General features: G+C 41.1%; 1 protein-coding gene across 8 annotated transcripts in view; it reads right to left on the bottom strand.

Annotated features, from left to right (window-relative positions):
• Positions 1-17,046, bottom strand: part of OSBPL1A (oxysterol binding protein like 1A) — a 230,944-nt gene that overhangs the window by 19,426 nt on the left and 194,472 nt on the right. For all 8 annotated transcript variants that reach the window (XM_028098294.2, XM_088019584.1, XM_088019586.1 and 5 more), the window contains one exon: positions 10,347-10,422. In XM_028098294.2, coding sequence (XP_027954095.1) covers positions 10,347-10,422 — 76 coding nt within the window. The remainder of the gene's footprint in view (positions 1-10,346; positions 10,423-17,046) is intronic.

Genomic DNA, 17,046 nt, shown 5'->3' with positions numbered 1-17,046 from the left:
GGCAACCCTTATGCACCACTGGTGGGAATGTAAAGTGGTACGGACACTATGAAAAGCACAGTGGAGGCTCCCCAAGAACTTAAAAATGGAACTGCCATATGACCCAGGAATTCCACTTCTTAATATTTACCCAAAGAAATGAAAACCCTAACTTGAAAAGACATCTGCACTCCCATGTTCATTAGAGAAGTATTTATAATAGCCAATATGGAAACAAGCTAATTAAAAGAAATAATAGGATTGTCCATCAAAAGATAAATGGATCAAGAAAATGTGATTACTGGGGTCATCACACACACACACACACACACACACACACACAGGAATATTATTTGGCCTTACAAAAGAAAAAAATCTTGCCATTTGTGACAACATGGATGAACCTAGAGGGCATTATGCTAAGTGAAATAAGCCAGACAGAAAGACAAATACTCCACAGTATCACTAATATGTGGAAAAAAAACAACAAAAACAAAAGAAAAATACAATAAAGGGCAAACTCATAGAAACACAGTAGGGAGGTGGTTGCCAGGGGCTGGGGGTAGGCAATATAGGGAGAGATTGGTAAAACAGTACAATCTTTTAGTTATAAGATGAGTAAGAGCTGAAGATCTAATGTATAACATGGCAACTATAGTTGATAACACTGTTTTGCATAAATGAAATTTGCTAAGGGTAGAATTTAAATGTTCTCACACAGAAAAAGTACTGAGGTGACTGATGTGTTAATTAACTCAAGGGGATCCTTTCACAATGTATACCATATCCAATCACCGTGATGAATACTTTAAATATCTTACAATTTTGTCAGCTATACCTCAAAGAAAATCCCTTCTACACAAACTTGCAGTACAGAATATGCATTAGAAATTAAATTTTTCCAAAATACCTTTGAAATTTCATTTAGCATCTACTAGGTGCCAGGCACTGTTTTAGGGACTAGGTTAAAAGACCTGGCAGGGTCAACTCTGGCCTGGAATGCCCTGTTCTCTTCCCTTAACTCTTGTACATCTTACCCATATTTCAAGGCCCAGTGCAAGTCTCTCCTCTTCAACCATTCTAGGGCTCATTGATTTCTCAGTTCTTCCAACTCCTGGAGGACCAGAACCTAGATCTCACAATTTAGCTCTTGATCACGTATGAGACTGCCTGCTGCTATGTCAGCTCATCTTGCTAACTCTACAGTAATACAGTTCCTGGGGGGAGGGAGAGTATCTTAGACTCCACCACACTGCAGGTGCCCCTACCCGACATGCTCCTCTGCAGTCCCTGTGCCCACTGACTTTATGCCTATTCAGGCATTTATCACAATGCACTAGACTTTCCTGACTCTTTCACTGGAATACAAGGCTCCTTGAAGTCAAACCCTCTTTTTAATGATGTAAAACAGTTCACACGGCAAAACGTGGGAAAAGGTAGGTTACAAAGCAACATGTTCAAAAATAGGTTTTATAGATCTAGAAACAAATGCCAGGTCACAGCACCAACAAATTAACAGTTGTTGCCTCGAGGAGTGGGTAGTACAGGTGATCTTAATTGTCTTCTGTTTTTCTGTATTCTCTAAGCTTCCTAAAATGAACACGTTTTGCTCTTTTAATCAGGAGTAAAACAGGAGATTTATTTTAAAGTCTAATACTTTCAGCCTGGCAAAAGGAAGCTAACAAGCTTGCCCCGCAGAAACTGGACCACCTTACAACACACACACTGACATGCTAATCATAAAATGTACAAGAGAGAAACGAAGTCTAAGTGGCAGAAGGGAAAAAGAAGAGCAACAAAATATGCTCAGGTTAGTCCAGTCCTAAGTTCCAGGGACACTAAAGTGGTTCGAAGAGTGAGTTCTGAACAGAAAGCAGCATGGTGGCTGCCGGGGGCTGGGGGCGGGGAACGGGGAGCTCCTGGTGACACTGGGTACGAAATGTCACTTCTGCACGATGAAAAGGTTGGGTGGATGGTGGGGACTGCTGCACAACAAAGTGAATGCATGAACTCTACTGAATTGCACGCTTAGAAATGGTGAAGATGGTACATTTTATGAATGGGCTCTGAGATCAAAGGCCCCGTGCCGACTCATGCTTGTGTCACCACGAGTCAGTCCCTCACCTCTCCCCAAATGCGGATTTCACTGTGTACCTCACAGGGCTTGTAAAGGTTAATTCATATATGGCACTTAGAATGGTAGCAGGCATACAGTAAGTGAGCAATAAATGTTAGCTATTATCATTCAGAACACATGCGAGAGCGCCCGGCCCTCCAAGATTTGGAGGGGCAAGGGGGCCTCGAAGATCAGGACAGTCTGCCCGGTCACCTGGGAGGCTGAGCTGCAGAAGAGCTACTCGGGAGGCAGCCTGGCTTCCAAGTGTTTCTTTTTTTAACATTTTATTTATTTTAGAAAGAAAGAGCGCATGTAAGCAGGGGGAAGAGGAGAGGGAGAGAATCTGAAGCAGACTCCACGCCCAGCGCAGAGCCCGACACAGGGCTCAATCTCATGACCCCGAGATCATGACCTGAGCCAAAATCAAGAGTTGGAGGCTTAGCCGACTGAGCCGCCCAGGCGCTTCCTGGCTTCTGAGTTCGGGCTTTCAAGGGTGAGGGGGTAAAGGAGAGGACACTTCTGGAGCCCCAGCCAGGACAGATGGCCGCCGTCCCATGGGAAGGCTCTCTGCTGCCTGGCTGCTCCATCCAGTCACCAAGACAGCAGGGGCTCACCGGGGGGATGAAGCAAGCCCTACCCTTTGACTAGTATGTGGCCCACACCATGCTGTTCTTGTTCTCTACGTTTCACTTTATCATGTACAACAGCAGGGTGAAACTTCCATTACAGCAATGAAGAACTTTACCGCTAAGCTTGTTTCTGGATTTTTTTTTTCTTTCCCCCAAACAGCACTAGAAGGACAAAATACTCCCTGAGGCAGTAGATGTGCTAGGGGTGACAGCATTTTTGCCTGTGCCTAGTTACAGCAGATGAGAGAGTCCTGGCCTAGGAACTTAATCTTTCATCTCGAAAGCAACGCTAGGTGCACTGCATCTCTTCACATATATCTTCCCAGGGAAAATATCCAGGCAAGGATGGGATGGCCAAGGGTCTACTGGCCACTGGCTGCTCAACACCAGCTGGCCGGACTCTACAGGAGTTAGTTGAGTCAGTGAAAGAGGGTGTGCTGTAAACTGGAGAGCAAAGCACGAAGGACATGGTTTATCATCAATTCAATGGGCAGATTATTTTTAATCATTTGAAAAGCCCCTAAAATTCCTAAATAAGCTTCTTTAAATCCAATGTTGTAATCCAGAATAATTTAAACACCTTCCTACTTCTTTTAGTAACTCAGAATGTATGCATTCAAGGAACTGTAAAGGCACACATCTGGGCCAACTAACAGAGGAGGAGTAAGGAGGAAAGAAAGAGATCCAGATCCCAGAGAACATATACACATAAATCCAGTCTAAGATAACACCCTCACCCTCTCAGAAGAGTATAAAAAGCTATTTTAAAAGAGCATAAAAAGCAATGGACTTACAACTTTATTGCCTCTATTAGTTGAATTATTTTAAAGTAACCTTACAATAATTTTAATTGTTAAAATCTACAGTTCCCTAGATATGTAATGAAAAACCCAAGTGACACAAACTATATTTTGTTCTGTCTTGGAAATGTATAGTGACACCATTTTTACTTCCAATATAATACAGTCTGGTATTGGACTCTCTAGATATTGTATACAACTAATTAGTACTGTGTAGATTCCAATAACAGAAAAAGAAACAATGCACCTTATGAGGGTCAAGTTTCAGGAAGAAACATTAGCTGGACTACTTTTACCGCTGGGAGCATCAGTCAGCTGGAAAAATTAAATATTTATGCCAGGCAGTTCCACCCTGTGACCCAGCTAAAAACAAAGTTTAAATTTATCCATGCAAATTAATAGCAACCAATGATGAAACTGAAGAAACTCTTAATTGCAATTTCTCATCCGCTGACAAACTGAGAATTAAAAGAGAGAGAGAGAAGGCTGCTTTATCACTTGAGCACTACATACACAACCTGAAGGCAAGGCCAAGTTTGATCCCAACTGAAATGGAAAAACATTTTATATATGTAAAGTCTAACCACTGTAACACCCAAATGTGCAAATATTTAAGACCTGGGTTACCCAGAGAAACTTAACTTAGGTCTTAGGCTAAATCCATCTGCTCATTTGCCCAAGCAGCCAGCTTGCAGGCAGAGCCCTCACCCAGGAGTGTAACCCAAGCACTAAGTGGGTTTCTAGACTCTTCAGTGATGGTCAAGTGCTAGCGGCAGTCCTGGCTCTGTTCCTTGGATGTGCCTTCTGCAAGATGAAAGTTGGTACTGGATCCTTCCTCCACAACCCCCCCCCCCCACCAAACCCTGCACACCTCCCATCGCTACCAAGGGTGTAAAAATTCATCGTTCTTACCTCTAAGGACTTTGGAGGGTCAAAGGTCTTTTTCACATCTTCTGCTGCTCAGTCCCCTCATTCCCTAAGATGTCTACCATCTAACAGTTTATCTTGCAGGAGAGGTTCTTGCTGTCTGAATACCACTGATTATGCCCAAAGCAGTCACACGAAGAACTCACAAGAGTCTTGGGACCATCTGGATGAGCAGTTTGAAAAAAGCCTGCTGCCCTCATGCCTTTCACTGTTGGTTACAGCACTGTTCCTCAGCTCTCACAGACCAGTGCAAGGGGAACACAACACGGGAACAAGTGGAAGGTAACCCAGCCAAAAATGAAGGAACTATGGAGCAGGAGAGGGGTGTGTGCTTGTGTATGAGCTGAACCACACTTTGCACACCTTGGTGCAAACCAATGGTAAAAACAAAGAAAAGGACAAGAAAAGCATGAGGAAAAAGATAAACAGAAAGATACTGTTTAGGAGCTGAGTCTTTTCAGACTTGGCTGGACAACTACTAGATAGGAGCGTGGAAGGACGACAGACGCACTGGCTGAAGCTGGGACTGGATCTCCGTCTTTACTCTGTATTCACTCAAGGTGCAGTCACAAAGACTGTCTAGTAGCCACATGGGCGGGGCTGCTTTAAGGGGGCCAATTTCCAGATGCTCAGCCTCCACAGGCACTCTTACCTAATAACTGGCAGGCCCAAGCAGACACCTGCACTGGATGTCATGCTGTTTCTCTTTTCCCACTTCCCCTTTACAACTACCCTTCTGCGATGAGGAGTGGGGGTGGGGAGTGGGTTGTGTGTGTGTGTGTGTGTTGGGCGGCGGGGGGGACACCTCACACCATCCTGAATCATAGTATAGTATTCTTGCTTTGAAATGTAAAACTCTGCAGGGCGCCAAATGAAGGGAGAGTTAGTAGTACAGTACTGGAATCAGTGAAGCCTCTTTTAACTGAGGCCCCATTCACTAATCTGAAGGAGGGCTCTAGGACTTTCTCTGTTTCAGTTAAGGCAAAGACCTGACATTAGAAATCGGAACTTCTAGCCATTTCTCCCATATTGGGGTATTCTGACTTCAGATCACTGCCAAGTGAGGTGGTAAAGATGCTAGGTTTTTGTTTAACTACTTTGCTGTTTCTGTTCCCCGTCTCTCAAGGCAGTGTTTATAATGTACCAGCTGTGGTAAAGCTCCAAATTTTATCTAGGTCTGTATTGATCTTAGATTTAGAATTCAAGAATGGGACAGGTGCCACAGTGACATATACTAACATGTTTATCTGACCCCCAAAATGACATCACACTCCTGACAGTTGACGTGAGGTGTGTCTGACTATGGTCTGGCTCTATGGTTGTGTGGCAGGCACCCTGCATCAAATGAATGAGCTAAATCTGTGGTTTTGAGGGAAACGTTTTAAAGCTCACGGTAAGATAAAAGCATTTTATCAAAAGTTACTATACTGACACAGGTTGTGTGTGTTTCAGCGAAAAATATTTCCATTTTCTTACCCCCTTCTATTACAAGGTATAGGTGAGTGAGAGGAAAGAGCTTCGTGAGGCAAGAATTGCAAGCCCTGGGAAAGCTTCTCTGGCTACATTTACGTTTCCCAGAGACCAAAATACCTAGGACTCCAAAGGAGGCTAACAAGATCTTTCACAAGTTAAAGTTTTTAAAATTTTTGTTTTTAGTAACACTGAAGAAGTCCTAATTGAGTTGTCAACTTATGGATCATAAAAAAATATTTTTGATAATATATGTTATCTGAATTTTGGTACAGTTGGGAAAGGGTCAAAGAACTGAATGATATTGCTAGATGTTAAAACAACAACAACAAAAAAACCCACCAAACTCCTACTCCCATCTGCCTATTAATATGAGCAAATTTTCTTAATTCTTGAATCTATTAAAAAATAACAATCATTACTGAAAATCCTGTCACACTCTAGCAATAAGGGACATTCTCAGATATCTAAACCCAACAGAAAAAATCCATTTTATGAATACCATTTTACCTTTTATGTTAATATTTTCATAAATTTTGCAATGCTTGTTATTTTGATCACTCATATATTAATACTTGTAAGAATAACTTGATGCAGAGAAACTTTTATTCTTAAAATCTTATGGTCATAGGATATATGCTGTCAAATTTTTATTTTTGTATGTATTTTTGTGATAGCAAAGTATGATAGAATAATCAGTAAAAGACCTTCAAAGATAAAAAAAGTTAAGGATAATATTCCGTAAGAAATACAGAATGGAAATATGAGTTAAAGGAGCAAATGGACCTATAAACTTTTCAACTCTTAAAGAAGAGCTTACTCTTGCATTCAAATTTCCATAGTCTTTGGTTCCACTGGACATTTTTAAAAGAGTGATATAACATTTTCACTTTAAAAGTTCAGTTTTTATAAATACATCAGAACTTTTCATCTCTGATAATAATCCAATACTAATATTCTAGGACTCCAGGATATTTAGCAAACACAGGGTTGGCACGAGCAAAGCCATGAGCACAAATGCCTCCTCCACTTTTGTGCCTACATACCTCACTTGCCTCATCCTGGTGCTGGCCCTGGTTCCAAAAGTCATTAAGTGTGAACACCCATGACCTAACCTCTGGGTGAGTCCCACCGAAAAATCCTAAAGGGGATGGGAGAGAAGAGGACGAAAAAAACAGGGGAAGCACAGGACAATGGGATTATGAGATTCGAGCCCTTCAACAAAAGGACAATGGGAGTAAGTAAGAAAGGTTTCAAACCTCTAGCCAGTATCAGTATTTATTAATTCTGAGCTGGGAATCTGTTTTGTAAAAGATTTAGAATTAAATATCAGTCATGTAAAGTATTCATTTCATGTAGTATAATCCAACATTTGGTAACACAATCCTGTCAAAAACAGATTGGAAGAAAAAAGGAAGGATGTCATTAGTTTTGCAAATATAAGTCTCCATATTCTTTTTAGAAAGAAGCAGAGCAAAATGTGTCCATATGTGGAAGTGGAGGATGGGGTCAAAGCAAGTCTGGCTGGGGAAGGCGCTGCAGGGCACGGCAGTCCAGGACGGCAAATGTCTGGAGAAGATACTTTGACTTTCCTTCCTGATTAAGACAAATTATACCTAGACCATACCTGACAGATAAGCATCTCTCATGAGTTCATAAAAGCCAGGTATTTTGTTGTTTTAAAGATTTTTATTTTTATGTGATCTCTACACCCAAAGTGGGGCTCAAACTCACAACCCAAGATATCAAGAGTTGCATGCTCCACTGACTGAGCCGGCCAGGCGCCCCAAAACCATGGCCTGTAATAACGACACTATACCATAAAACTATATCATCATAAGAGGAATTCTTTTTTTAAAAAGCTGGGACTGGACCCCAGTTCAGTGCAGATGCTCTCTACTCTTATTTGGTATGCTCCTCAACTTGACAGAGACATCTTGAAAAGCTATGGTTTGATACCAAATATCCTCCGCTACTTTTAAGACTTATTATTATAAAATTGAGAAACTGGGAATGTGAAGCTCTGGGGAAGACTTGGCTGAAAGAAACGTAGTACATGGCTTTTGTAACCGAGATTTACCCACAGAGAAAGGAACTCAAGTGTATGGATTAAGTGTAACAGAATCACAGAAATGCAATGCAGGATTTTTAAAAAAATGCCTTCGCTTTGAACTTCAGTGCAAAAAGCTATGGATATTACATTTTTTAAGTTTTGGACTATTTTCTTTTGGAAGGTGGAAGGAGGCCAATGTTGGAGGAGTCAATACCAAAAATTACTTTTAAAAATTTATTCTAGCAATGATACTTGCATTTCTCTCTCAAGATACATTGTACTTTAAATCTCTATTGTTGGCCAACACTTAAACCTTTTGATTGTTTCTATTGCCTATGAGAGGGGGATCCTATGACAGTGCCTGAAGAACAGTGCTTCCAAACACTAATTTCCTTTCAATCCACATTAATAAATGTTCCTCTAAGAATGGTTATCTTAAAAACTCAATAGAGAATCTTTATTTACAAATAGTTCTGCACCTAAAAAATAAAAGTAAAACCATTCTTCTAGAGAAACAGAGTATCTTTCAAAGTGTGACAGGTAGGATCCAACAGAACATTGTGTCCTGTCTCTTAAAAGAATGGTTATTCTCCATCTAGACAGAATGCTTGCTTTAGATATAAACTAGACAACCGCTGGTCACTAGCCTGAACAAATTCATGACCTCACCACTCAATCTGACACTTGTGAGAAAGGAGATGGTAGCAGACAGACTCGAGCTAGACAAATACAGAAAACTTATTTTCCATGATGTCCAAAAAGACTCAACCACATCTGATGTTTGCATATAAATTCTGCTGACCCAATAGTCTTTGACAGATGTGGTACCGATTCTACAGGGAGAGTTTCATTCCTTAGAGACTGTGTAATCAATACGGTGAGTTGGAATCAGCATTAATTTAACAGAATGGGAAATATCATTTGTTATAATGATGAATATTCCTTTGTAAAACTGGTTTTAATTTTAAACACAGACATATATGCCTATTTGCATATAAATCATAATGGTAAATATGTTTACTAAGGGTTTGAGAAATACTTGACACTGTAGAATACAAATACTAATTTTCTGTCTGGAAAATTTCAGATCCAAAGACAGTAATATGTATAATTAACATCTTACTTGAGAATATATACATTTGGTTTGTCCTGATGAATCTTAATATAATCAAAATAGGATTAGAAGCAGGTGCTCTGATTCTCAAATGGGATTAACTGCTGCTAATAATATTGAGCATTATGCTAAACCAGGGACTTCCTAGACACTTTACATAAGTTATGTTATTTATCTCTCAATACACCTATTAGGTACAAATTAGTCTCCTAACTTTACGCAGGAGGAAACCCTATCCAGGGTGGCAAGGTAGCTTCCCTGGAATCTCAAAGACAGGAAGCAGCAAGGCTGGGATAAATCCCATTATCTGGCTATAGAGCTTAGCTGAATTACTCTCCACATAGTAGAATCAGAAAATACTTGTTTAAAATGAATGTTTCTGGGATTAGCTTCTTGGAAGTCACACTTGGAAAGTCTCAGATGAGAAAACCCCATGCAGAGAACAGGGACATTAGGAAAATGCCAAAGTGGGCACATCACAAGTTGCAAGGATTTCAAGCACAGAATGAAAAGAAAGTGACTATACTTCTTGGTGCAGGGAAAGTTCTTGGAGGACTCCCAGGATGCACATTAAACTGCAAAATTACAAAAGGTAATGTCGAGGCAGATTCTTTAGCAGCTTAGGACTCACGTGTTTTAAAATTTTCATCATTCTAGTTGGTCAAAGGTCGTGCTGGAAGAATTAAGATAACTTTACTCAGAATTCTAGCCTAACTGATGTCAGGGTGGTGCTGGGGACTACTGTTTTAAAGAGAACCTAAGGATTTATGGAATGGTAAATTTTGCCATTTGCTGCCTCCCCGCAAATCAAATCTACCTGCACAGCTAAGGAGTGACACATTCTAAGTATCTAATACATCACACTTAAAACTCAAAGTACAAAACAACTAGCTCATACAAAGAAGTACACATGAAATTACTACCTTCCACACTTTGGTGAATCTGTGCTTTCTGAGAGAATTTCTGGGTAATTTTACAGGGAAATGCAAATGTGGTATGACAGCAAGAAAAGAGCATTTTCTTATCCGGTTTTTTTTTAGAGTGAAAAGTCACATTAAAGTCCTATTAAAATGGCATAAAGAGTGGTTCAAATTCTGTCAGGCAGACCTGAGACTTTTCCCAATTTCTGATTCTCACAAGTTTCCATAAACTTTGTTGTACATCACGCATACGCCAAAGTGAAGATTCCCTTCCAAAGAATATACAGGGAAACATGTATCTGTTTAATGTTGTATTATAAAAATGAGAGTTAATTTACCATTCCAATACATTTTCTCAGGATGCTCCAGATGCTGAAGTCATTTCTGGAAAACATAGGGGAAGGCAAGCTTGTTCTGAAGGAAGAAAAGAAAAACAAACGGTTAATTTTAATGCCATTGGCACTAGGAAAGAAAAGCTATCACCATGAATACGACCACCACAGGCATATGGGTATAGACACCACAAAAACGTTCTCGGTTGTGGACAGACAGGGTCCGTCTGGGGTCGAACCCCTGCTCACTGCTGTGCTGGTCGTTGACAAGTGTCACAGCAGGTGCCCTGGCACTATGTCTTCGGTGTTATTCTGATCCTACCGGCCCGAAGTCCTCCCCATTGGTGTCCAGCTGTCTGCACCTCCTCAGAGGTCTGGGGTCCTTCCGTGTGCTGGCGCACCGAAGGTAACTCTGTCATTGGGCTCACGACACACCTATCCTTATCTTGATCCTTCATATATTATTTCACTCTAGCTGCTAAATAATGTAAACAAAATGCCATCACAGGGCCTCTTGTAAGGTTTTTAAGAAACTAAATGGAAAAATGCAAACGAACTACAAAGCCAGAGCAAAATTTAAGCCCGGCATTATACACTAGTACTTCCCCAAAGACACACACATTGAACAATATTTGGCATCTACAGAAGGAGCATTTTCAAAGCCTCTGCAGGGGTTTGGAGGCAGCCAGGAGGATGGTGGATGTCCGCGGCAAAGGCTCTGTGGCCTGGATAGGCAGCCCATCAGGGGCTCAGGCATCCTGAAGCCAGGCCTGGCTGGCCAGAAGCCAACCCCACTTGCACAAATCACAATCACAGCACTACCAGGGGGACCAGTGAGAGGTGCCCGGACCAACTTTCTGAAATACTGTTAAGATAGGTTATGGCAAGGGATGTTGGCGTAGCAGTTGCCATTTAAAATATACCTATGCAACTAAAATACTAAAGAAAATAGTAAGCAAAATACTTATCTTCTAAAGAACTTTTACTCTATAAACTAATTAATTTGAATTATAGAAGTTAATATGGTTTTCAAATAAATAACATTTTTTAAATCCTCCATGGTAAATTCTTCTGATATTTTTCTTTTTTAGAAACACACACTGCTCATTTGGCAGATCTGTCATCTAACCAGTCTGCTGGATAAGTAGCCACAGATGGTATTTAAATCACATTCTCCACAATCCAGGACTATGAATCTCTGTGACATGAACAAGGGAACCGAGGGACAGACTCCCTGCCATTATCTACCATTTGCATGTACAATGCAGTTTTAGAGACGTGTACAGTTGACCCCCGAACAACATGTGTTTGAACTGCACCAGTCCACTCGTATGTGGGTTTTTTATAAATACAGCACAGTAAATATATTTTCTCTTATGATTTTCTAAATAACATTTTTAGCTCACTTTACTGTAAGATATTGTATAAAATACCTATGACACACAAAATACGTGTTAATTGATGGTTTATGTTATTGGTAAGGCTTCTAAGTCAACAGTAAGCTATTAGCAGTTAAGTTTTTGAGGGGTCAAAAATTACACATGGGTTTTCTACTCCCTGGGAGGTATACTGTTCAGGGGTCAACTATATTTTCTATCTTTTGTCTATGAAAAAGCCAGAAATAGAACAGATGCTAGAAGCTTGAGCCTGAAATAAGCTTTGTGAAGACGGAAAGAGGGGCTGTAATTCCTCCCAACCAATGCTTACACTGAGTGTACAGGTATGTATTACTATTTGGATTAAAGGCAAGAAGAATAAGAAATATTCTGGAAGCAAGAAGATAAAAGACATCCAAGGTTTTTTGTGTTTTTTTTTTTTAAATTTTCAATTTAGAAATCATTACAGGATTCCCAGCCAAGAATCCCACCTGGAAATATTCCACATTCATTTTTATCCACGTATCTCATGATGTTTTATGAAACTGTAGTAGTTACTCATTCATCTGGAGGCTGGATTATCTGCAACATTATCTATTCTAGAACACAACCAGAAAGCAGAGGTAAAAGGGATTGTGAAGGGTAATGGGCCATCACAGAGCCCAGGTATTTCTTGTGGAAGACACGCAGAAACGAACTCCTTCAGATCACACCGTGTGCAATAAGCTGATCAAAAGCAGCAAGAGAAACACTGGCCTTCAGGACCAGTATACAATGTGGAAGCTGTAGCACAGTACAAGACCTCAGGGTTGTTGACTGTAATCTGAGTCAACAGCACGACAAGGCTGCCAAAAAGGCAGGTGCAATCTCAGATTGCCAAAAGGAGAACAGCAGCTAGAACATTTCTAAGGACAACTCTGCAATGATCAGACCAGAGCCAGGATTCAGCTCCATGTGCCACTTTTAAAAGGAGCCTCGACACCTCCACTCAGGAAGAATTATCAGAGGCTAGGCAAAGGTGTCCAGAAAACATTTATAAGCAATGGATGCAGGCAATGTGCATTCCAGAAGAAACAAAAGAAACTGGAGGCCTGGGGAACAGTAGGCATGACAGAGGTCTTGGGGTATTAGAGGACAGGGCCAGGAGTAATAGCACCCCCACACCCCCTCCCACCCAACAAGAGCATTCCCTACGCACCTTTGCCTGCTTCGGTATTCTTCGCAGTGCTGATCAACACATAACGTACTACTGCAGGCTCCTGAGTATTAGCTACATCCCCCAGGATGGTTTGCAAGTCCCCCAAGAACTTATGTTTCATTTGCTTATCCCTGTTGCCTAGGACAGTGCCTAACACAAAGGAGGAGTTTAAGTAATTGTTGAATGAACTTTAGAATGTATAAGGCCTGTTAACGTGCATTAACTTTTTCATAAAGAATTTGGTTTAATCTGCGCTACTCAAGTGATTAAGACTAGAACCACTGGTAGAAGTTATAGGATGTTGATATAAAGGTCTTACAATTAATTCCAAAAATGATAAAGAAGACATTCTTATTAAGTGAAGGTTTCCAACAGAGGCTGAATCCCTCTCTGTCATGGCCCAGAATGGCACTTCTGCACTAGGGGGGGAAGCTGATCTAGGACAGCGAGGCTAGGGATGTCACTAAACATCCTCTAGGGAACAAGCTGGATCCCCACACAAAGAATTATCCAGCTCTAAATATTAGTGGTGCCAAAGTTGAGAAACCTCCCACAGAAATATGAAGTTTCATATACAAGTTTAAATTTTGCAGGGGCTACATTAAAAAAGGAAAGAGAACAAGATAAGTCCATTTTAATAATATATTTTATTTGGGAATGATGTCAGCATCATGGTGCTGTGAGTCATTCTTCTTCTCTCCCCTCTGATTTACAACTAACTGGACATACATACCCTGGTGGGGGGGAACCCCACAGCGCCGCTGCACAGCATAGCAGGGTGCCCAAGAAATCTACCATCTGTGTACCTAGAGCGGGTGGGCCAGGCAGGGGAGCTGGCAGCGGCAGGCCCGCAGTGAGCGGGCACCACCTTCCCGGCAGAGGAGGGGGTGGGATAAGGCAGCAAGTGGGGGTCGGCCTGGCAACAGGCACTGCAGCTGGAGGAACCACGCTCCCTGAGAAGAGACCCCCAGTGGCTGGAGGAAGGGAAGGAAAGAGAAGTAGGCAAAGAGACTGAAGGCAAGCATCTCCTGTTCTCTGCCACAAGAGGCTGGCCCACAAACCTCTGGAACCATTCCCACTTGAAGATCCCCCCACCTGGCCATGGGTATACCCAAAGCCGCAAGTGCTAAGTGCATACCTCCCTCCCACTTTACCACCACTCTGCTTTTTTTCACGCTCCCAACCTAGCAGAAAGGCAGCTCTGGTTATCAAAAATCAAAAAGTTGTGTTATAGCCCCATCTTCTGGAAAACAAAAGGAAAACCCCCACCTATCAGCCTGCTGAACTGTTAAGAATTGAAGTAAACAAAGCCTTCAAATGTGGAGGTGGCACTTCTCATCCAACACCATGAAAAATCACTGTAATGCAGTAACATAAAAAGATAATGACATTTCTCCAGCAATGGAACCCAAAGACATGGAATATTGCAATCTAATAGATAATTTAAAAGAGCAGTTACGATGAAATTCAATGAGCTGTAAGAAAACTCCGAATGGCAATATGGTGATGACAGGAATAAAATTAATGAATAGAAGTGCTTTATCAGAGAGACTGAAATTCTAAAAAAAGAAATAAATTCTGGCGCTGAAGAACTCAATAAATGAGATGAAAAATGTATTAGAATGTGCTGGAAACAGAGCAGATCATATGGAAGAGAGGATTGGCAAGCTTGAGGACAGAAATATAGAAATGATTCAGGTGGAAGAGATGGAAGATTTTAAAAAAGTGAAGACACCCTGAGAACTATCGGACTCCATCAGAAATGCCAACAAGAGAATAATGGGTATCTCAGAAGGAAAGAGAGAGAGAATGGAACAGAGAATGCATTTAAATAATAGCTGAGACCTTCCCAAACCTGGGGAAGCAACTGGATACATAAGTCCACAAAGCTAACAGAACACCCTACTCTCTCAAGGCAAAAAGACCTTCTCCGAGACACATTATATTAAAATTGTCAAAAGTCAATAATAGGGGTGCCTGGGTGGTTCAGTTGGTTAAGCATCTGCCTTTGGCTCAGGTCATGATCCCAAGGTCCTTGGATCAAGCCCTGCATCAGGCTCCCCACTCTACAGGGAGCCTGCTTCTCCCTCTCCCTCTGCATGCTCTCTCTCTCTTTCAAATCAATCAATCGATCTTTTCAAAAAGTCAATAAGAAAGAAGGAATTTTAAAGGCACCCAGGAAAAAATATACAGTAACCTACCAAGGTCCTCCAGTAGGCTATTAGCAGATTTCTCAGCAGAAACTCTACAGACCAGGAGAGAGAGGAATGACATATTGATACTTAAAGATAACAACTGCCAGCCAAGAACACTCTACCTGGCAAAGCTAACTTTTAGGTATGAAGGAGAAACCAAAGCTTTCCCTGAAACCAAAAGCTAAAAGAGTTCACCACCACTAGACCTGCCTTAACAGAAATGTTGGAGGGAACTCTTCAAGCGAAGAAACGAAAAGATGAAAGTACACAAAATTCAATCTGATTAACCAGGCAAGTAATAATACTGTAACTCTTTTTTTAGAATACTGTATTAAACTCCTATTAGAGCATAAAGGAAAAGAGCATTGAAAGTAACTATAGCTACTACAACTTGGTAACAAAGTCACAGCATAAAAAGAGATAATTTGTAATAACAAAGGATAAAATCTTTGTAGGGGAATGAAGACAGAGTGCTATCAGCAGGAAAAGGACTACTTTATCTATCTATGAGATGTTTTATGTAAACCTCATGGTTACCACAAAGCAAAAATCTAGAGCAGAGACACAAAACATAAAAAAGGGAGAAACTGAGCAATCACCATGGAAAACCACAAACTTACAAAAAGGTAGAAATAGAAGGAAAAAGAAACAATGGAGAGATAAAATAACCAGAAGGCAAAGATAAAACGGCAGTAGTTAGTCCTTACATAACGATAATCACCCTAAATGTAAATAGATTGAATTCACCAATCAAAAGGAAGAGTAACTGGGTGGATTAAGAAAAACAAGAGCCATGCACCTGGGTGGCTCACTTGGTTGAGTGTCCACTCTTGGTTTCTGCTCAGGTCATGATCTTGGGTCATGAGATCAAGCCCTACATCAGGCTCTGCACTCCACACTGGGCTGGGCGGGGGGAGGGGGGTGTCTAAGATTCTCTCTCTCGCCCCTCCCTGCAACCTCCCCACCCCCCGCTTATGCACGTGTTCTCTAAAATAAATAAGTAAATCGTCAAACACACACACACAAGAGCCAACTATGTGCTGCCTAATAGGAGCTCTAAAGACACATATAGGCTCAGCATGAAAGAATGGATGATGATACTGCAAGCCAAAAAAGAAAAAAAAAGTTTGTAACCATACCTGTATCAGGCAATATAGATTTCAAGCCAAAAAGGGTACTAAGAGACAAAGAAGGTCATATAATGATAAAGGGGGGGGGTCAATATATCAAGAAGATATGACAATCATAAATATATAGTCTGAACACCTGGGCACTGATCATCTATTAAGCAACTGATAGTAGATCCTAAGCGGGGGAGCCTGGGTGGCTCAGCTGGTTAAGCATCTGCCTTCACCTCAGGTCATGATCCCAGGGTCCTGGGACTGAGCCCCGAGTCGGGCTTCCTGCTGGGAATGGAAAGGGCTTCTCCCTCTCGCTCTGCCCCTCCCCGTGTTTGAGCATGCTCGCTCTTTCTCTCTCTCTCTCTCTCTCTCTCGCATAAATAAGATCTTAAAAAAAATAGATCTTAAGGAAGGAATTAAGAAAATACAGTAACCACAGAGGAAGTCAGTATCCAGTATCAGCAATGGGTAGATTATCCAAAGAACAATGAAATCACACTGCACCTTAGGATAGATGGACTTAATAGACATATACAGAATATTCTAACAGTAGCAGAATACACATTCTTCTCAAGTGCACATGGAACATTTTCCAGGACAGATCATATGATAGGTCACAAATCTTAGCAAACTCGAGAAGACTGAAGTCACACCAACTATCTTCTCTGATCACAATGCATGAAATTAGTAATCAATAAGAGGAAGTGAGTAGATATTCAAATATGTGGAAACTAAACACTGTTCTAAACAACCAATGGGTCAAAAAAGAAACCAAAAGGGAAATAAAAAATTATCTCGAAACTAATGCAAATGAAA

The sequence above is a fragment of the Eumetopias jubatus genome, unplaced genomic scaffold (assembly GCF_037043125.1).
Source record: "Eumetopias jubatus isolate StellerSeaLion01/CBP00866 unplaced genomic scaffold, mEumJub1_p1.0 scaffold_16, whole genome shotgun sequence".
In the NCBI taxonomy this organism is placed as follows: domain Eukaryota; kingdom Metazoa; phylum Chordata; class Mammalia; order Carnivora; family Otariidae; genus Eumetopias; species Eumetopias jubatus.
This window is presented reverse-complemented; position numbering and strand designations above follow the sequence as displayed.